The sequence below is a fragment of the Mya arenaria genome, chromosome 9 (assembly GCF_026914265.1).
Source record: "Mya arenaria isolate MELC-2E11 chromosome 9, ASM2691426v1".
NCBI lineage: Eukaryota > Metazoa > Mollusca > Bivalvia > Myida > Myidae > Mya > Mya arenaria.
The window spans coordinates 25037744-25059859 of NC_069130.1; the positions used below are offsets into that span (position 1 = coordinate 25037744).

The 22116-nt window shown below is 36.3% G+C and overlaps 1 protein-coding gene across 3 annotated transcripts in view; it reads left to right on the forward strand.

Moving 5' to 3' along the window:
• Positions 1-3575: 3575 nt before the first annotated feature.
• LOC128246941 (activated CDC42 kinase 1-like) overlaps positions 3576-22116 on the forward strand; it is a 28663-nt gene continuing 10122 nt past the window's right edge. The window contains exons 1-14 of one of the 3 annotated variants that reach the window (XM_052965506.1): positions 3576-3834; positions 4550-4730; positions 5976-6108; positions 6567-6749; positions 7142-7294; positions 8271-8456; positions 9221-9312; positions 9834-9960; positions 10451-10597; positions 11053-11070; positions 18372-18466; positions 19391-19582; positions 20985-21073; positions 21932-22091. In XM_052965506.1, the coding sequence (XP_052821466.1) occupies positions 4630-4730; positions 5976-6108; positions 6567-6749; positions 7142-7294; positions 8271-8456; positions 9221-9312; positions 9834-9960; positions 10451-10597; positions 11053-11070; positions 18372-18466; positions 19391-19582; positions 20985-21073; positions 21932-22091 (1676 nt within the window). In that variant the 5' untranslated portion in view covers positions 3576-3834; positions 4550-4629. The remainder of the gene's footprint in view (positions 3835-4549; positions 4731-5975; positions 6109-6566; positions 6750-7141; positions 7295-8270; positions 8457-9220; positions 9313-9833; positions 9961-10450; positions 10598-11052; positions 11071-18371; positions 18467-19390; positions 19583-20984; positions 21074-21931; positions 22092-22116) is intronic. The other 2 variants (XM_052965507.1, XM_052965508.1) reach the window with 2 other exon arrangements.

The window sequence follows — 22116 nt, forward strand, 5'->3', positions numbered from 1 at the left end:
TAGTTCGGATTTTTTAATGATATCATTAACTCACGTTTTGAGTATGTAAACCGTCCAAATACATTCGAGGTTGTTTTGGATAAAAAATGGCCGAGGAGCACCGAATGACCAGAAAGGATACAAATGGAGGTTCTTGAACGGGTAGGAAACGCCAGTCCCCACTTCTTTAAAACTATAAAAAAAACAGCTAGTAAAAGTGGATACATCTCATTCATTTTACAGTTTTTAATGACTAACGGACGTTAGTCATGGTGTCATGGTTCTTGATTTATTTTGAGATCTTTTGGTGGATAATCATTATATAATTATTGAATAATATATCAACAAAGAAGAAATTTAATACAATTAACACTGTAGCGCAATTTTGGCGAACAATTTTACATGCAAAAGGCCATTCCAAATTAAGGCTATGTTCAGCATCATAGGGATGGTAGGTTCTGGGTCGTCAAGCACGAATAACAACACCAGAATTAATAGGTATACATCTTTATTATTTAAGGCAAACAATAATGACAAGCCCAGAAGCCAAAACATTATAATCAAAAGGTCATGTTAAGGTCATTTTAAGGTCATGGTTTAAAACAATGATAAGACCCAATAAACACTTTTACATGACTCGGCCTGTCAGTCAAACTGGCCAGACGATACCCGACTGACCAATCAGCGTCCAGATTAGGCGGGGCTTATCAGTTGCCCGTTACAAAAAGTGTGTACGTAACAAAATCATCTACGGGGCATTTAAAGGGTGGTGCTTGGGAAAGTGGTGTACTCAGTACTGGTTCTACCCAGGAAAGTTGTATCCCGTGTATTGGTGCTTTACACCGAGCACGTTAAAGAACCAAGAGGTCTCTTCGCAAAGAGCTAGGGTATCGCACCCGGATTTCTTGTATCTCACTCTGTTTCTTCAAGTCTTCCAATGTCTGGATTTGACTGCGAATTGCTGTCACTTCTATCTCATGTCACTTATGGCATTCAAGCACTATTTAAGTCGTGATGGCGTCACGGCGGGGTCAAGCCATAATGCAGCCAATGGGCGCGGGCAGACCTTGATAAACTCAAATAAACAAAACAAAATCATCTACGTATATGACGCAAATTAATGTATAAACCTGTGTATTTATGATGACTATGATAAATTTTAACTACTAAATGTATGTTGTATGTTAGAACAGTTTTGCATTTCATTTTATACGGATATTTCCCTGAGAGGAACATTACGGTAGTCAATAATGACAATTCACTAAACTTGTATAACTTGAGTGATTTTTAATAGAGAAAGGAAGAAAAACAGCAACCTCCATTTGATCTTAACAAACGTCGTTTATTGCCTTCTTTCGTAAAGGAAATTAAAACATGTTTTGTTTCCCTAAATTTTGAGTTTTACAGTTTTAATACGGAGCGCGATTTCATTTGAGTTTGGATGACTTTTACTAATAATCTTTTTCGTGTTTGATGATTTCGTTCTATAATGTTTCACTTTTCAAACTTTTATAAATGATCATGAATTCAAAGCAGATGGTAAACAATTGTTAAGAAACTCACGCAGACATGCAGTTAATCAATTGATTACTTATAAATAACTAATATTCTATTTTATATATTTTTATTATAAACTTGTGGTGAAAATGTATAGATGTGGAAATCAACACATACATTTATATCTAGATACAGAAATTTAATTACATTGTGATCGATATCCAGGATTTGAGTAATATGTAAATATGTGGACCACAGGCATTCGGAACTCCTCGGCCATTTTATCGAAAACAACCTCGGATGTATTTGGACGGTTTACATACTCAAAAAGAGGAACGTTTAAGTCCGCTGCAAGTAGATCGCGTATTAATTTTATTTAGCAGTTAAACTTTATGACTTAACTCTTGGAAATCTTAATTATGTTTGCAATAATATACTTCACTGACAATCAATTTAAACTTGGATCAATAAAAACAATTCTAAAACACTATTTTTCATAAATGATATAATTAAAAAATTTACGAACAACTTCAACTGATGTACCTGCATACATCCGAGGTTGTTTTCGAAAAAAATGGCCGAGGAGTTCCGAATGGGACCACATGCTGATTTTACAACATCAGTTGTGGTCTTTCCAATATAGATTTTTAACAACACAAAGACAACAACGACACCTTCATGTCTTTTCCTCCCATTTGAATACAGGACGCCAAACTTTAATGAAAGCCATGTCAAAACCAACACCCTTAAAATGTCCAAGACCACTATATGGTGCTCATCCATCTCATTAAAATCATAGTGTGACGTTCGCTTCATTTCATTAGCATGCGCGACTGTGTACGAATAGCGTAACGACATAAAGGGAAATTGGGGAAATTTGATGCAAACAAAATCGCTTTACAGTAATATTTGTAAAGATATTTATTTTAAATTTCATGTGTCAGATCAGAAAATGTTTCTATCGAAAACTGGAATTTAATTATAAACATAATACTCCAAAGAGCGTTTGTGCTGTAGCATTTGTAGGAATTGGTTGATAAATGGTTAAAAGAAGATTGAGCAGATTTTTTACGAATAAATCAAAAGCATACATGTTGTTTTGCTAGGATATATTTCCCATTTGTAAATGTTGCACCGCGTTCTCTACCGCGTTATTTATGCTTTGCTGTAGTTTGTCTTAAAGTCATTCGGAACATTTCGGCAATTTTCCATCGAAAACAACCTAGGATGTATGCTGTACATCAGTAGAGGAAGTTCTTAAAAAAATATAATAATATTAATTAATTGTAGTGTTTAACGTGTATTTTGTATCACGAAGTTTAAATTGAGGGTCAGTGAAGTGTTTTATCGCATAAATATTTAAGATTCCCAAGAGTAAAGTCAATAAGTGTAACTGCTAAACTGAAATTACTACGCGATCTACTTGCAGCATAGTTCAGTGTAAAGATTTCTGACATTGTAAACCGTCCATATACATCCGAGGTTGTTTTCGATGGAATTTTGCCGCGGTGTTCCTAATGGTCTTATAGTCTGCTTAAGTGAGGAAAGAGAATGGTGGTGTTAGTAGTTTATACTCCGGGTCCCGGCGTGAGCACATTTAAGGGTCCCAGAATGACAGTTCAACCACCGCACACCTATCCTGGGCGGTTAACCAGTACTAGGTGCCTTCACTTCTGCAAGGAACTGACAACTTCTGTACATGCCAGGGGTAGTGGTACAGTGCGAATGGTCGTAGAAAGGATTTCATTACCAATCACAACAGAAGTGACCTGGTCCGCCCGGGAATCGAACCCTGGTTGTCCGATTAACAGTACAACGCTCTACCAACTGAGCTAACCGGGCGGACTGAGGAAAGAGAATGAGGTTACCAGTCTTTTTATATATCCCGTTTCAACAAGTGACGTTTTGACCTATCTGCCTTCAGGAAAAAGTTTCGCATTAAATATTTTGCAACATTTAATTGTTAAATCCGTATCAGTTCTAATTTATTGAATATTTTCAAGATTATGAATTGTGTAATTTGCTCCTGAGGTGAAAATCAATAATTCGAAACTAAATAATAAACAAAAAGTAAGAATATTTAACTTCCGGAGGGAGTAGAGAAAAAAAATCAAGAGTATTTTTCATTTTTCTCACGTGTACTTGATATAAGATAGGGGTCTAAGTCTTAAACAATGTATCCACACATTTGATAAAATAAATCAGTGAATTCAATGGTAATTCGTCAACAAACTATCTCATTTTTTTACCTGAAAGCGATACAGGTGAACATTTATCCAAATTTAAGAACCCGTCAAAACGTCAATAACGTGAAAGATGGAATCTAGCCAGTTTTTATAGTTTGAAAGACCACAAGTGGTAAGCTAATAATCCATTAATATTGTTGATTAAAGACTACGTGAACAAGCAATTTGAATTTGTTATGGTTAAATGTGTAGTGTGGGTAAGAAGTGAAAGTTAAAAGAACCAGTCGCCTGGTTAGCTCAATTGGTCAGAGAGTGCCATGCTAATTTCCAGCAGTTGTTGGTAGGCATCCACATTGGGGTGACCTTCTCCCAGGTTTAGATTAATGGTGCGATAGTAGAAGTGCATCTGGTGGCCTAAAATGTTAATCGGGAGAGGACTGTACTGCAGTGTGTAATGGTAAGAACCAGCCCCTCTATTAGCACATTTGGTTAGAGCACTGTGCTAGTGTTCTGGCGGTCATGAGTAGGGCCCCCACACCAGGTGAACTTTTTCGCCCAGGTTTACTTTACATGTACACACTCATCCGCTCGTGTGATTCACTTCTCAGCTCTAAGGTCATATTTTCTTAGTGACAGTTGTTTTCTTTGCACTGCTAGTCATATATACATCATGGTGCAATTTATAAATCAATGTGTATATATATATACCTTGGACTCTTCCATTTTGCTCCAGACTAATGCCAACTGCTTTGAAATACATACGAGGGTTAATACAGCTCTTGTTGTAATAGATGTTACTGTTGCTACTACTGACGTTTATTTTCATTGTTACCGTAATGGCAAAGACCCATCCATGATATTTTTTAAAAGCACCCTTTTATTTCCAGCTTGAGCTAAGAAAATGTAAGCTAAAGATAAACAGTACACTGAGTGAGTCCTAACCAAGAGTGACCAGTTGTCAAAGGTCATGGACAGTGGAGAGAACAGCGAGTGGCTTTATGAACTGCTGACTGAGGTCCAGCTTGACCAGTTCTTCACAAAATTGAGAGATGACCTTCAGGTTACCAGGTAGCCAACAAATTGCAGTAGTTTGTTTTAATCTACCGTAATTCACCTAAGAGTTCGGACACCTTAAAATAATTATTTTTTTCGCTGTCCGAATACATAGAAAATTACCATTTTTACATTTTATTTACATGTTTGTTTAACCTGCCTTTTTTCTTCATGTTTGCATTTAACATTTATTAATTTATCCGTAGTAATCAATGGTCATAAACTTATTTATTACGCCTAAAAGTGTAAATCCTTCATCAAGTTAATTAAAACACCATTTTATACATGCATTGAACTGAATAAACACATTCTATCGGCTTCAGATCAAAGAGTCACACTGTGTGACGTCACATAACTTATAGTTATACCCACGAGGATCTCGTGGAGAGCATGGACATTGCTATGCAGGATTAATGTATAACTGTACGATTATTGATTCTTACAGCCTATAAGTGAGGTACAAGTTTGAAAGTTTATTGGCAGATCATTTTACAAACATGTCATGTCTATGTTTTCTTAATCCCTTGATTGCCCTTGTTGTTTCTTTAATCCTCCAATAAATATATCACACTTCCTTTTCAACAGGCAATAAATCGTTTAGGATGGGTAGTAACTAATTAACTTGTCACAGTGGTGTATACTGTTAGGTAATCTAGCCAGGCATTGTAAAGATAAAAATCAATAATCTTCGTCTGTGAAACTTGGTAACTGTGAAAGTTATGATTGATGTCCTTTGGGTGTCCGAAAATTAGGTACACAAAATAAATTATTTTGGAAAATAATTATGGGTGTCCGAATATTTAGAGTGCCGAACTCTTAGGTGAATTACGGTACATACAAATCAAAGTGTGAGAGTGGTCGAGTGGCATAGGTGTCAGCCTCCTACCCAAGAGATTTTGGATTCGATCCCTACCAGGGCTACTTTCCCTCTCAAAATGGACATCAGTACTGGTTTCTACCCAAGAAACAGACTCAAGAGTGATTCTTTAAGCTATCAGCTATCATCACAATCGATTTAAAAGTGATTAGTATAAACTAATTCAAAGGAGTAATTTACAGTTTCAGCGAGAAATTTGAAACAATTATTTGCTCTTTAATCTTTGATACCAGTTTCAAATTTGGATTAGTTGGGACTGTAGTAAGAAATATTGCACAAAAAAATCAAAGCTACACAGCCCTGAAATAATACATTGTAATCAGCTGATTGTAATGCAACTGACCATTTATGACATGCTTTGTAATGTTTCTTTTCTATTCCAGAATATCCCACTTTGACTATGTTAAAGAGGAAGATCTTCAAAAGATCGGTATGGGTAAACCAGCCATTCGGCGTCTTCTGGATGCTGTCAAGCGGAAAAAAGCCACTCTTAGAAAAAAGGGTATCTTGGATAAGGTATGGGAATGGTTCTTAGGAAAAGGATATTTTGGATAAAGAATGGGATTGGTTCTGAGGAGAAAGGGTATCTTGGATAAGGTATGGGAATGGTTCTTAGGGAAAAGTGTATCTTGGGTAAGGCATGTGATTGGTTCTTAGGAGAAAGGGTATCATTGATAAGGTATGGGATTGGTTCTTAGGAATGGGGTATTTTGGATAAGGTATGCGATCAGTTCTAAGGGGAAAGGTATCTTAGATCAGGTATAGGATTGGTTCTAAGGGGAAAGGTATCTTGGATTTAGGTACAGGATTGGTTCTAAGGGGAAAAGTATCTTGGATAAGGTATAGGATTGGTTCTTATGAAAAAGAGTATCTTGGATATAAGGTAGAATGGTTATCTGGGAAAATTGTATCTTGGATTTTTTACATTATTAAGTACATGCTTGTTATACACACAGCTTATCTGCCTTATGTAGATACTGCCAAAGGTTCCAGAGAAGTCCAGCAGTAAGAAACCTAGTAGCCAAACCTCGAGCCTTCTTGACCAGACCCTCACCTGTCTGATTCCCGAACCATCACTTTTCCTCTATGATAAGCTGGGAAACGGTAGCTTCGGGGTTGTCCGGAAAGGCGACTGGAAAACGCCTTCTGGGGAAAAGGTATGATATTGTCTACATTTGCAATCTACATGTGCACTTTTGTTTGACAGAGCCGCCTTTGATGATTATGAAACATATTTGACATATTGTCAAGTCAACTTTCAGAAATAAGTATGAAAATAATAAATATACATAATTTTGACACTTAAGTTCATATAACAACATAGGTATTCGTAACAAAATATTATATAATATTACTGAAAGCAGTAACATCACATACACAATATGAATTCAGGTTTGTTCCCTGCTGGTGCCCCTGCTAATTCAATGCATATCAAAAGTGCCCTTTCTGGCCTAGCACCCTGCCCTTTTCAAACCTGGCTCGAGCACTGTAATTAATTGTAATAATAAATCCATGCATTCTGCTTTTCATATTTGATTTCCGTTTCCAGAAGTTTGTCGCGGTCAAGATTCTTCGGAAGGATGCCCTTGCAATGCCCGGAGCTTTTGAAGATTTTGTGAAGGAGGTGAATGTGATGCACAACTTGGACCATGAGAACATCATACGACTGTTTGGGATTGTTCTGTCTACCCCTCTCATGATGGTAGGTGAAGGAAGTTTGGAGCTTCAAACAGACTTACAGTAGTCTCATTGATAACAAATGAATGGGCAAGCAAGTTTGATATAGTTTCTTAACAAAGAATTGAGAAAAAAACAAGCAAAAAAACAGTGTTGTGATATACCAAAGCCTCATCAAATGTAGAACTAGAGTTTTGAGTAAAAGAGTAATGGAAGGTGGCTGCACCCTGTCCTGTTCTTGTAGCACCCTTCTAACCACAGGAAGATGAGCATTGGCAACCATTCTGCCTTCATAGAATTAAATGAACCTAAATGAGGCCTAGTTTAAGGAATGTTTGGCATGACAATCCCCTGCTGTGCATCTCCTGCTAACTGCACTGATGTCACAGTAGCGGCCAATTTTATGTGTTTTTGTTTATTGGCTCAAGGCCATTTAGGGTCCATTTCTATAAGAAAACCTCCAAAACTGCACAACAGGATATTCAGATCGAAGATCTGATAAGACAATTAGGCAATTAGATTAAGATCAATACACTCTAGGTTGTGTATAATACATTTGTAGAAAGTTTAAACTAGGCCTTTAAGTCTGTTCAATGATTTTATTAAAACTTGTAATATGATTATAAATTTATACATACATACATACATACATACATCTCTTGTTAGCTCGTCTGTTTTTCGAAGAAAAAAAGTCGAGTTATTGTGATAGCCTTGGCGTCGTCGGCGTCGTCTGCGTCTGCGTCTGCGTCGTCGTCGTCGTCCAAAAACTTTAACCTTACCTCATAACTCAGACGAGCGTTGGCACCCACTCCGCGGTGCTCTTGTTATTCTTCTACCAACTTTTTTGAACTAGAACTTTTTCATCATTACATGAGCAGATATCTTATGCTTATACAAGTCATGAGTTTATGGAAAAAATAGGTTAATTTTAATCATAGGTTTGTTAGAATAATTGCTAATATAGTTTATGCAAATCATACCTTACCGGTAATACATTTTAGGTGACAGAGTTAGCCCCCTTGGGAGCTCTTCTGGATTATCTTAGGAAGGAACAAGAGCGAATCCTTGTGTGTCAACTGTGTGACTACGCGATACAGGTTGCCAAGGGCATGTGTTATCTGGAGTCAAAACGATTCATACACCGTGACTTGGCGTCCAGGAATGTGCTTCTAATGTCAACAGACAAGGTACTGGCTGCAGTTTTACAAGGATAATTATATTGATGGATCATTATTCTGTTTGTTTGATTAATGTGATAATAGAAGATGATAAAAAAATATTGTCATCCCTCAAATGAGGACATCCGAGTTTAGTTTAAAAGTTCCTTTTTTACAACAATCATGAAGAAAGGGGGAAACCGGAGAATCGGAAGAAAACCCACTTGAATGATTTGGCGAACACCTACCAACCAAACTCACACCTTCGCTTCATTGTTTTTTAAAAAGCCTAACTCACATAGATTCATATATCAAAATCTTTTTTTTGTATGAAATGTGAATTAAATGCATTCAAAAATGATAAAACATCATAAAGAGTTAGTTGAATGACTTGAGGAGTGGATTTACAAAATTTGTTTCAAATGATTATGTGCAAGTTGCTGGGTGGACTTTGTCCATAAAAGTGTGTTTGTAAAAAGTTGAAAAAAGGTTGCCAAAATATTGTGTGAACTTACCACTGTTCTAAATAACACAAGCTTCATGAAAAGTGGAGGTTTGGTTCCCCAATCTGGCAACAAATTGTCAAATGTTTCCCAATCATGAAACACTAAAGGGGGACCAACTTGTTACCAAAACAAGCGAATACATCCATTTGGGTATTGTTGATTGATGCATGATTAAAATAAACATGTGACATTCATTGCAGGTGAAGATTGGAGGTTTTGGTCTTCTTCAAGTGCTCCCTGGTCATCACTATGAACACTATGTACTGTTACATTTGACATTCATTGCAGGTGAAGATTGGAGATTTTGGCCTTATGCGAGCTCTGCCCAGCCAAGAAGACCACTATGTAATGCAAGAACATAAGAAAGTTCCTTTTGCTTGGTATGTTTCATTTAAGCTTATCTGTTTTTCCCAGCGATTTTCTTGGTGCAATTTACTGCCAATAAACGGCTGTTCCTTTTTGCAGAAAAGTGTCCATTTTCTCCAAATTACCATAATTTTTTCCGATATGTACAATATGTATTTCATGAATAACACAGCTCTAATACAAAAATCTAAAAAGCATCAAAACATGCGTATTAGCCATAACCAGTATAACCAGTATACAATTTATTTGGCATGATTGTATTTCATTCCAAAGACTCTAAATATTCCAAATTTAGAAGGCACAGGCAGTGGAAAAAATCACACTGTTTTTTGAGGTATTTTCGTCTTTACTTGCAATTTTATCATTTCATGTCTAGTCCCTTTTAAAACACTCTGTTGATTATAAAGACATGTATTGAAAGTGGAGACCCATGCATACAGTAGTTACATTTGTATTTTATAAACATTTTACATGTCAATTTAAGCGTACAATTTCCCATTCATATTCCTTGTAATGTAATTTAATTATCCACTAGGTGTGCTCCAGAAAGCCTGAAGACTCGACAGTTTTCCCACGCCAGTGATGCTTGGATGTATGCAGTAACGCTATGGGAAATGTTTACGTTTGGACAGGAACCTTGGCTCGGATATAACGGCTCACAGGTATTGATGTGAAAGCTCGAAGTTAGTTTTTAGAATGGTATTACAGTCTGCAATGTTGCTCCCTTGCTGAACACCTGTGGCAAGTAAAACTCATGGCCAGTTCGGGCAAGTTGCTCTGGAAAAGTACATGTCAGAAGTGTTTTTTCTGGCACTTGAGTATTCCCAAAATTGAACATAATTTTTTTTATTTTAATCATGTTTTAAAATAAGTTGCATGCTCCGAATATCAGATATGATGTCACTGATTTTTGTCCCTGCTGTATGTGCTGACATTTGATTCTGACAGCAAATTGGACCAAATTTCAATTTAAAACAATTGATATCAAAATGTTATTTCACTGTGTGCTACAGTGAGATGTCAATTATATCTCACTGATAAAATATTAATGAAAACCAGCAAGCATATGATGAAATATTGTTGTTTGACAGTTGCCTATAACAAACAAACTGTTCCTTTGTATATAACAGCAGTCTCACTGTGTCCTTTCAGATTTTACACAAAATAGACGCTGAGGGAGAGAGGTTGTCACTTCCAGACTTGTGCCCAACAGAGATCTACCAGCTCATGTTGAAATGTTGGGCCCTAAAACCAGCTGAAAGGCCTTCGTTTCTGGACATCAAGGAGTACCTGTGTGAGGTAAAATATTTGTGTTATGAAAATCACATCTTGGTTACATTATACTCTTTTATAACAAGCACTCTTGTCTTGATCAGGCATGGAAAAGATTGGGAACTATTTGTGAAGTAGGAATCACATTTTTATTCTAAATTACTAATAGCTAACAATGACAAATCTATTAATATGTTTTTATAGTCCTGGTCATGAACAAGCTTAAAGCACTAAAAGCACTTATTGAGTTTCTGTGTGAAGTATGGGGTGCGAAAATTGTTTGTGTTGTAAGACTCACTACATGGTTACATTATACCAAATTAAATTATATTCTTTAAATTCATTTAATTTACACTATTTTAAATTATGTTTGAAATTTTAGAAGGAATGTTCAGGATAGTTTGTCTATTGTATTAAAAAGGATACAATTTACATGAAATTTAATTGCCATTAATTTATTTATTTTACAATTGTGCTAACAGAGAGATGGAAATTTAAAGGTAGACTTGGGTATTATACGTCATATTCACCCTTTAATTTAAAGAGTTTATTGTTAATGATTGTTTCAAAAAGAAATGAAAAACATCCTTGCCTTTAAAGCTGCACTCTCATAGATTGACACTTTTAACAAGTTTTTTTAATTTTTTGCCTTGAAAATAGCCAACCTTAAAAGATTATGCAAATGTCCATGATATAAGCTGCTTACAAAATATCAGATGGGAATGTTTTTTATATTTCTGTTAAAAAAACAACGTTTTATGGCTAAAAGCATTACTTATGCTTTATTTTCTAGACAATTGAGATCTGAGAGTTTATTGTGATTTATCTTATATGACTGGATTAAAGGCATTGATGCAAAAATCAGCTTATTCTGAGACAAAAATTAAAACAAATACCAAAACAGTCAATCTGTGAGAGTGCAGCTTTAATATTGCATGTGTGTACATGTATCATTACACATTTTGCCACAAAAGTCAGCTTTAGGCAAGTGAAATGCACCTAGATGCATTGTATGTTATGTATGTTTTCTTGTAAAAACAGCTTTATGCAATTACTTTGTCTTGTTTATATGAAGAATTATTGCATTTTACACATGTTTGTTTGAACAACCAATATATCTGGATTGACTTACTGTGGTCTTGATGATTATTTGTGTGCTTCTTTTTTGAATGATCTTTGCATAAACCTAGCATATTGTTGCACAAAGATAGACTCTGTACATGAAAACATTTATCAAATCATTCTTTTCCAGCTGGGACACAATTTCAATTTGGTGCGCTTTTGTAAAAATCTATACTTTTATGCTAATATAAAAAGAATAATATTGTTTGTATCGATGTTAGTTTATACAATCACTATATATTTTATATCGTGAACACCAAAATTAATAATTCACTCATGACCACTTATGAAATACAGCTTTTGTTGGCTACTCAGTGAAATATACTAAGATCTTACACTGACACAAACAATTATCTTCTATAAATGACATGGGTACCGTAAATGACTGGGTATTAGACGCCCTTTTTTCCCTCAGATTTCGATGCAAAAAAATGCCTGCCTATCATACCCAGTAACAATTTTTATGCCCACAAAGGTGGGCATATTAAAATCGCACCGTCCGTCTGTCCGTCCGTCCGTGTGTCCGGCTCAATAACTCGTGTTCGGGCTGTAACTTACCCTTGTATGGACAGATTTTAAAATAACTTGCCACATGTGTTCGGCATACCAAGACGACGTGTCACGTGCAAGACCCATGTCCCTACCTCTAAGGTCAAGGTCACACTTAGTGTTTATTCACAATGGAATGCTGCATATAAGGACATAGAGTATAGGTTGTCGTGTCCGGGCTGTAACTTTCCCTTGTATGGACAAAATTTAAAAGAACTTGCCACATGTGTTCAACATACCAAGAAGACGTGTCGCATGCAAGAACCGTGTCCTACCTCTAAGGTCAAGGTCACATTTAGGTGTTTATTCATAATGGAGTGCTGCATATAAGGATACAGAGTATTGGTTGTTATGTCCGGGCTGTAACTTTTTCTTGTTTGGACAGATTTGAAAATAACTTGCCACATGTGTTCGACATACCAAGACGACGTGTCACGTGCAACACCCATGTCCCTACTTCTAAGGTGAAAGATGCACTTAGTGTTTATTCACAATGGAATGCTGAATATAAGGACATAAGAATGTAGGTTGTCAAGTATGGGTGGTATTTTTTTATGTTCAGAGGCAATTTAAAATAACTTGCCATATGTATTTGTTTGATCTTTAACTTTTCATGGACTGACCTTGTTCATAGGTCAATGTCACATTCGGGGGCATTCGTCACATACTGTGACAGCTCTTGTTTAAACTTTTTTTCTGAGGTCGATTTGAAGCCGAGAGTTTGTTTAAATTTATGTAGAAAGGGATGTTACTTGCATCATATTGATCGAGTATATACGAGTTAAAACAGCGGTTGAAGATCGGGATACCGTATATCGTAAGACGTTTAAAATATAAACAAAAATATTTTCGATTTAAGTTATTCAATATTATTTTGAATAATAAATTGAATTGAACAATAATTAAACTTGCATATAAAAAAGCAAAGTTGGGCACTGTCAAAATATTTTTTGTCAGTTGTACGAGAAGGTGTGAAAAACTTGACTGCCTTTAACCGGTTTAACATACCAATTCTACAAACTGTTGCAATAATGGTCTTGTTTTTTCGCACTTTGTCACATTCTTTATTCTTTTCTGTAGGTGTTGACATTTTGAGAACAAACCCGTACAATATAAGGTTTTTGCATAACTTAACTTCATTTTCGACAGTTTATCATTGTATGGTTTTAAAGATAACCGTCGCCATTTTCACGAATTTTTTTTTCACTGTCAACAAACATGGTGGCCGAAAATGCCAGACGATTTGACATCTTTTCTATGCGTCTTTTGACCAAAAACATAGATTAAAAAAAATATTCTTGGACTTTTCACAGATTTTTTTCCCTGCGTCTAATACCCCCTATCGTCTTAAACCCAGTCATTTACGGTACATCGTTTAATGTCAATAATACAGTCAGAACTACAGGGACAAGCCCAGTAGTTAATTATTCAAATATAAACCAATAATAAGTTTTGCAAGGCTATGTGAATGCCGTAGTATCAGCAATGTTTCAGTCATCAGATATCATTATTTTCCATATTACCAGTAAATATTTTGTTTGGCTTTGTGCGAGTATACTGGAAGTTATCTTCTGAAAAGATTTCTTTTGTGTTCAAAAATTCTCCATTTACATTAACTTAAATTGGAAAAATGTGTATTTGATAGAATGGACCATTAAACTTCTTAAATTATAAATGGTATACGATTGTTGAAATTGTTTTTGTATATTTGAGATTTGCCTTTGAAACATTTGTGAGGACTCTCTTTATTTAGAATTATAACAAGCAAAACAAGGTTCCATAGTTTTATTTTTGTCGTTTTTAACATTATGCCATACTCAAATGTTTTCTGATAAAAGCATGTCATGATATTAGTTGCCGTCAATTCATTTACAGTATCGGGAAGTTTTACATCATGATATTTTTAGTTTAAGCCTGTCTGTTTAATCTATTGTCATAACTAAGCTCTTAAAAAAAAGATATTAAAATGAAACTTGGAACACATGTTGCTGAAGACAATACTATGAAACTAAGTACACTTATTGCCCAATACAATTAAACTTGGTACACACGTTGAAGATGACAATACAATGAAACTTAGTACACATGTTAAAGAAGACAATACAATGAAACTTAGTACACATGTTAAAGAAGACAATACAATGAAACTTAGTACACTTGTTGAAGAAGACAATAAAATGAAACTAAGTACACATATTGCCCAAGACAATACAATGATCCAAAGAAAAAACAATGAATCTTGAAACACATGTTGCTGACGATAATACAATGAAACTGGGAACACATGTTGCTGAAGACACTACAATGAAACTTGGAACACATGTTGCTGAAGGCATTACAATGAAACTTGGCACATGTTGGCACTACAATGAAACTTGGTACACATGTTGCCCAGGATTAAGCAATGAAACTTGATACACTTTTATTCATATCCGGTTGTTCCCCTTGTTCAACTGAAAACAACACATCGCAGACAACTTGTGTTTGAATTTGTTCTCCAAATCTATTTGTCAAGGTCAAGGTTTTTAGCTCACCTGTCACGTAGTGACAAGGTGAGCTTTTGTGATCACTCTTCGTCGTCCGTCCGTCCGTCCGTCCGTCCGTCCGTCCGTCCGTCCGTCCGTTCACAATTGCTTGTGAACACAATAGAGGTCACAATTTTGACCTAATCTTTATGAAACTTGGTCAGACTGATCATCTCTATAAAATCTAGGTCAAGTTCGATATTGGGTCATCTGGGGTCAAAAACTAGGTCACTAGGTCAATTAGTAGAAAAACCTTGTGAACACAATAGAGGTCACAATTTTAGCCTAATCTCAATGCAACTTGGTCAGAATGGTCATCTCTATAAAATCTAGGTCAAGTTCGATATTGGGTCATCCGCGGTCAATAATAAGGTCACTAGGTCAATTAGTAGAAAAACCTTGTGAACACAATAGAGGTCACAATTTTAGCCTAATCTCAATGCAACTTGGTCAGAATGATCATCTCTATAAAATGTAGGTCAAGTTCGATATTGGGTCATCCGCGGTCAACAACTAGGTCACTAGGTCAATTAGTACAAAAACCTTGTGAACACAATAGAGGTCACAATTTTAGCCTAATCTCAATGCCACTTGGTCAGAATAATCATCTCTATAAAATCTAGGTCAAGTTCGATATTGGGTCATCCGCAGTCAATAACTAGGTCACTAGGTCAATTATTAGAAAAACCTTGTGAACACAACAGAGGTCACAATTTTGACCTAATCTTTATGAAACTTGGTCAGACTGATCATCTCTATGAAATCTAGGTCAAGTTCGATATTGGGTCATCTGGGGTCAAAAACTAGGTCAGTAGGTCAATTAGTAGAAATACCTTGTGAACACATTAGAGGTCACAATTTTAGCCTAATCTCAATGCAACTTGGTCAGAATGATCATCTCTATAAAATCTAGGTCAAGTTCGATATTGGGTCATCCGCGGTCAATAACTAGGTCACTAGGTCAATTAGTAGAAAAACCTTGTGAACACAATAGAGGTCACAATTTTAGCCTAATCTCAATGCAAATTGGTCAGAATGATCATCGCTGTAAAATGTAGGTCAAGTTTGATATTGGGTCATTCACGGTCAATAACTAGGTCACTAGGTCAATTAGTACAAAAACCTTGTGAACACAATAGAGGTCACAATTTTAGCCTAATCTCAATGCAACTTGGTCAGAATGATCATCTCTATAAAATCTAGGTCAAGTTCGATATTGGGTCATCCGCGGTCAATAACTAGGTCACTAGGTCAATTAGTACAAAAACCTTGTGAACACAATAGAGGTCACAATTTTAGGCTAATCTTAATGCAACTTGGTCAGAATGATCATCTCTATAAAATCTGGGTCAAGTTCGATATTGGGTCATACGCAGTCAATAACTAGGTCACTAGGTCAATTATTAGAAAAACCTTGTGAACAAAATAGAGGTCACAATTTTAGCCTTATCTTAATGAAACTTGGTCAGAATGATCATCTTAACATAAGCTAGGTCAAGTTCCATATTGGGTCAACCCAGGTCAAAAACTAGGTCACTAGGTCAATTAGTAGAAAAACCTTGTGAACACAATAGAGGTCACAATTTTAGCCTAATCTCAATGCAACTTGGTCAGAATGATCATCTCTATAAAATGTAGGTCAAGTTCGATATTGGGTCATCCGCGGTCAACAACTAGGTCACTAGGTCAATTAGTACAAAAACCTTGTGAACACAATAGAGGTCACAATTTTAGCCTAATCTCAATGCAAGTTGGTCAGAATAATCATCTCTATAAAATCTAGGTCAAGTTCGATATTGGGTCATCCGCAGTCAATAACTAGGTCACTAGGTCAATTATTAGAAAAACCTTGTGAACACAACAGAGGTCACAATTTTGACCTAATCTTTATGAAACTTGGTCAGAATGATCATCTCTATAAAATCTAGGTCAAGTTCGATATTGGGTCATCTGGGGTCAAAAACTAGGTCAGTAGGTCAATTAGTAGAAATACCTTGTGAACACATTAGAGCCTAATCTCAATGCAACTTGGTCAGAATGATCATCTCTATAAAATTTAGGTCAAGTTCGATATTGGGTCATCCGCGGTCAATAACTAGGTCACTAGGTCAATTAGTAGAAAAACCTTGTGAACACAATAGAGGTCACAATTTTAGCCTAATCTCATTGCAACTTGGTCAGAATGATCATCGCTATAAAATGTAGGTCAAGTTTGATATTGGGTCATTCACGGTCAATAACTAGGTCACTAGGTCAATTAGTACAAAAACCTTGTGAACACAATAGAGGTCACAATTTTAGCCTAATCTCAATGCAACTTGGTCAGAATGATCATCTCTATAAAATCTAGGTCAAGTTCGATATTGGGTCATCTGCGGTCAATAACTAGGTCACTAGGTCAATTAGTACAAAAACCTTGTGAACACAATAGAGGTCACAATTTTAGGCTAATCTTAATGCAACTTGGTCAGAATGATCATCTCTATAAAATCTGGGTCAAGTTCGATATTGGGTCATACGCAGTCAATAACTAGGTCACTAGGTCAATTATTAGAAAAACCTTGTGAACAAAATAGAGGTCACAATTTTAGCCTTATCTTAATGAAACTTGGTCAGAATGATCATCTTAACATAAGCTAGGTCAAGTTCCATATTGGGTCAACCCAGGTCAAAAACTAGGTCACTAGGTCAATTAGTAGAAAAACCTTGTGAACACAATAGAGGTCACAATTTTAGGCTTAACTCAATTCAACTTGGTCAGAATGATCATATCTAGAAAAATATAGGTCAAGTTCGATATTGGGTCATTCGCGGTCAATAACTAGGTCACTAGGTCAATTAGTATAAAAACCTTGTGAACACAATAGAGGTCACAACTTAAGCCTAATCTAAATGTAACTTGGTCAGAATGATCATCTCTATAAAATCTAGGTCAAGTTCGATATTGGGTCATTTACCGTCAATAACTAGGTCAATAGGTCAATTAGTAGAAAAACCTTGTGAACACAATAGAGGTCACAATTTTAGCCTAATGTTAATGCAACTTGGTCAGAATGATCATCTCTATAAAATCTGGGTCATGTTCGATATTGGGTCATCCGCAGTGTTCAATTTATGCCCCTGGGGAGAAGAGGCCCTATCCTGGGGGGAGTCACAAGTTTTGCATAGGCTTATATAGAACAAAAAACTTCTTGTCTAAACCAACAAGACATTGGCATTTTATATGTGGCATAACCTAGTGGCCCGCTACCAAGATTGTTCAATTTGTGCACCTGTGGTGAAAAGAGGCCTCACCCTGGGTGTCACAAGTTTTACATAGGCTTATATAGGAAAAAACTTTAAAATTTTCTTGTCTGAAGCCACAAGGACTAGGTCTTAAATATTTGGTTTGAAGCATTGCCTACTGATAGGGTCATGTGGGGTAAAAAACTAGGTCAGTGGGACAAATAAAAGAGTGGCCTCTAGGGGCCATACTTTTCATTGGATCTTTATGATAATAGGTCAGAATGTTCACTTTATTTAGCAAAGCTACAGGTGAGCGATACAGGGCCATCATGGCCCTCTTGTATAATATTTCCCTTCATTTTATCGTGTGTATCTAACAGGTGCGCCCATTGGATGTGAAGTCTCTACAGAGCTGTAATGAGGAGGGAAAACTGTACATTGAGCAGGGGGACCACATTACTGTTATAGAGGGAAGGTAGGTGGCCGAGAGTTGAAATCATAATTTAAACCATTCTAATCACTTTGTAGCTTCTCTGTTTGGAAGACATTGTGATCTAAGCACTGGGGTCATTGTTTACCTGCAAAAACTTCAACCATGACCATATCTTAAAATCATTCAAGATATTAGATTCAACCATTGTTTTTCAGAGACTTTATGTACATGTACAGAAAGGCCCATAACTCCATCTTTGATAAATATTGAGTGGTGCCCCTTTTCAACTAAAAATCAACATAATAACATAGTGTACAGCTTGTCTATTTTTCAAAATCCCTATTTCAGGTTATTGTTAAGCATTTAGCTCGAGATGGTGTCAGCAAGATTGTTTTCTTGTTTTGCTTAAACTTAAATGTATGCCACAACTCAAGAAAAAGCATGAACAATTTATGAAAGTTATTTACATTAAATTTGGTACACATGTTTACTCTAAAATAATGTGCAAGTGAAGCAAGTCCATTTACTCCGGCAGAAAAATTTCCAAACTCGAAAAACACATGAGCTTGGTATTTGTTTGCAATTGATAATTAAGGATTGAAGTATTTTTTTTTAATTTAATGAGCCTAAATAATTGCATAAACATATTCTTAATGATCACATGATTCAAAATTGCGCATTTATCAGAACCTTTGCTTAATTTGTGTAAAAGGATTTAGTTATATGTAACAGCCAAAAGGGCTTTTAAAATGCATCTAGTTAAATATTTGTAAGACTTGGAATGTAGAGGTTAGACATTTGAATTTTAGAAATGTTCCCATATTTCATATCTGGACTAACAAGTTCAACATATTTAAATGAAACTTGGTACACAATCGTGACAATGTGTGAAGCTAGGCAATTAACTCTGGTGCTTATTGTTGAGTTTTGTCCCTTGTTGTCATTGAAATATTCCTATATTTCCAGGCCCGACTGTTACTGGTGGAAAGGACAAAACAAGAGAACCCATATGGTTGGCCATTTTCCCCGGCATGTGGTGACCACCCAGCGTCGTCTAGGGGGCACAGACATCAGCAAGCCCTTGAAGAACAGCTTCATACACACAGGACACGGAGATCCAGGAGGGAAGTCATGGGGCAGCCCCGGGGAAATTGATGAGTAGGGATCAATTTTGCTGTAATTTGTTGTTGTTAATGTTATTGTAATTGCCCTTCTTCTTGCACGCACAGAAACTTGAGAACAAGGGTTGGTTGCCCTGACGAATGGTTGCCCCTATTGTTATTGAGGTCAAAAGTTATGGTTATGGTTAACAGTCTTATGAAATCTTTGTCTGGGCAGTAGCTCAACAGTCTTATGAAATCTTTGTCTGCACAGTAGCTCAACAGTCTTATGAAATCTTTGTCTGGGCAGTAGCTCAATAGTCTTATGAAATCTTTGTCTGCACAGTAGCTCAACAGTCTTATGAAATCTGTCTGGGCAGTAGCTCAACAGTCTTATGAAATCTTTGTCTGGGCAGAAGCTCAACAGTCTTATGAAATCTTTGTCTGGGCAGAAGCTCAACAGTCTTATGAAATCTTTGTCTGCACAGTAGTTCAACAGTCTTATGAAATCTTTGTCTGGGCAGAAGCTCAACAGTCTTATGAAATCTTTGTCTGCACAGTAGCTCAACAGTCTTATGAAATCTTTGTCTGCACAGTAGCTAAACAGTCATATGAAATCTTTGTCTGCACAGTAGCTCAACAGTCTTATGAAATCTTTGTCTGCCCAGAAGCTCAACAGTCTTATGCAATCTTTGTCTGCACAGTAGCTCAACAGTCTTATGAAATCTTTGTCTGCAAAGTAGCTCAACAGTCTTATGAAATCTTTGTCTGCACAGTAGCTCAACAGTCTTATGAAATCTTTGTCTGCACAGTAGCTCAACAGTCTTATGAAATCTTTGTTTTGGCAGAAGCTCAACAGTCTTATGAAATCTTTGTCTGCACAGTAGCTCAACATTCTTATGAAATCTTTGTCTGCACAGTAGCTAAACAGTCTTTTGCAATCTTTGTCTGCACAGTAGCTCAACAGTCTTATGGAATCTTTGTCTGCACAGTAGCTCAACAGTCTTATGAAATCTTTGTCTGCACAGTAGCTCAACAGTCTTATGAAATCTTTGTCTGCCCAGTAGCTCAACAGTCTTATGAAATCTTTGTCTGCCCAGTAGCTCAACAGTCTTATGAAATCTTTGTCTGCACAGTAGCTCAACAGTCTTATGAAATCTTTATCTGCACAGTAGCAAAACAGCAAATCCTCGTCATTCAACAGTCTTTTGCAATCTTTGTCAGCACAGTTAAGAATGGTTTGACCTTGGACCATAAAACTTCAGTGGTTTATGCTTGACCAGTAGTTGACCCCTATTGTTTTTGAGGTCAGTGTGCCAAAGGTCAGTTTCATTGCCTATTTTTGTGTTTGGTGTGAAGCATGATAGACGCATATTATTTTGTCCGCCATCATGATTGTCTGCGTCATCACACTTTGGTTTTCAATCAATAGATTATGAACAACCTTTTTCTGTCCTCAGGGTGTACCTGCGTAACCCTATGGAGCCCCCAGATCTTCATGGAAAGGCCCCGCCCCCAGGCTCACCTGAAACCAGCTTGGAAAAAAGAAGTAAGCACGGTTTTGTTCACATTGCTATTGCTAAAGTACATTATTAAAGTACAATCTTGTGAATTTTGAATGAGTGAGACCTCATGGTTTGGATTATCATTTGTAAGGCTTTTATGTGCACAAAATCATTGAAGTCAACTTGTTTCTATTTCACAGAACCAGTCAAGTCAACATGTTTCTTTTTCACAGAACCAGTCAAGTCAACATGTTTCTTTTTCACAGAACCAGTCAAGTCAACATGTTTCTGTTTTACAGAACCAGACACATCAACATGTTTCTGTTTTACAGAACCAGACATGTCAACATATTTCTGTTTTACAGAACCAGACAAGTTAACATGTTTCTTTTTCACAGAACCTGTCAAGTTAATATGTTTCTGTTTCACAGAATCATTGAAGTCAATATGTTTCTGTTTCACAGAACCAGACAAGTCAACATGTTTCTATTTCACAGAACCAGTCAAGTCAACATGTTTCTGTTTCACAGAATCATTGAAGTCAACATGTTTCTATTTCACAGAACCAGACATGTCCACATTTTTCTGTTTCACAGAACCTGACAAGTTAATGTGTTCCTATTTCACAGAACCAGTCCAGTCAATATGTTTTTATTTCACAGAATCATTCAAGTCAACATGTTTCTCTTTCACAGAACCAGTCAAGTTAACATGTTTCTACTTTCTCAGAACCAGTCAAGTCAACATGTTTCTATTTCACAGAACCAGTCAAGTCAACATGTTTTTATTTAAAAAAAAAACAGTCAGGTAAAAAAGTTTTTATTTCACAAAACCAGTCAAGTCAACATGTTACTATTTCACAGAATCAGTTAAGTCAACATCAAGATCTTTCTCTTGTACAGAACCATTTGGCTATGCAACCAGCCGCCAGTTTAACTACCACAAGTTTGAAGATGAACCAGCCAATGACGAGCCAACTTTTAGCCGAGCTGCAAAATCAAGTCAAGCGCTCGAACACCTAGATCTACAGAGAGCAGAATTGACAAGGTCTGATCAACACAGGTCAGGAAATTCTTTATCTAGATCT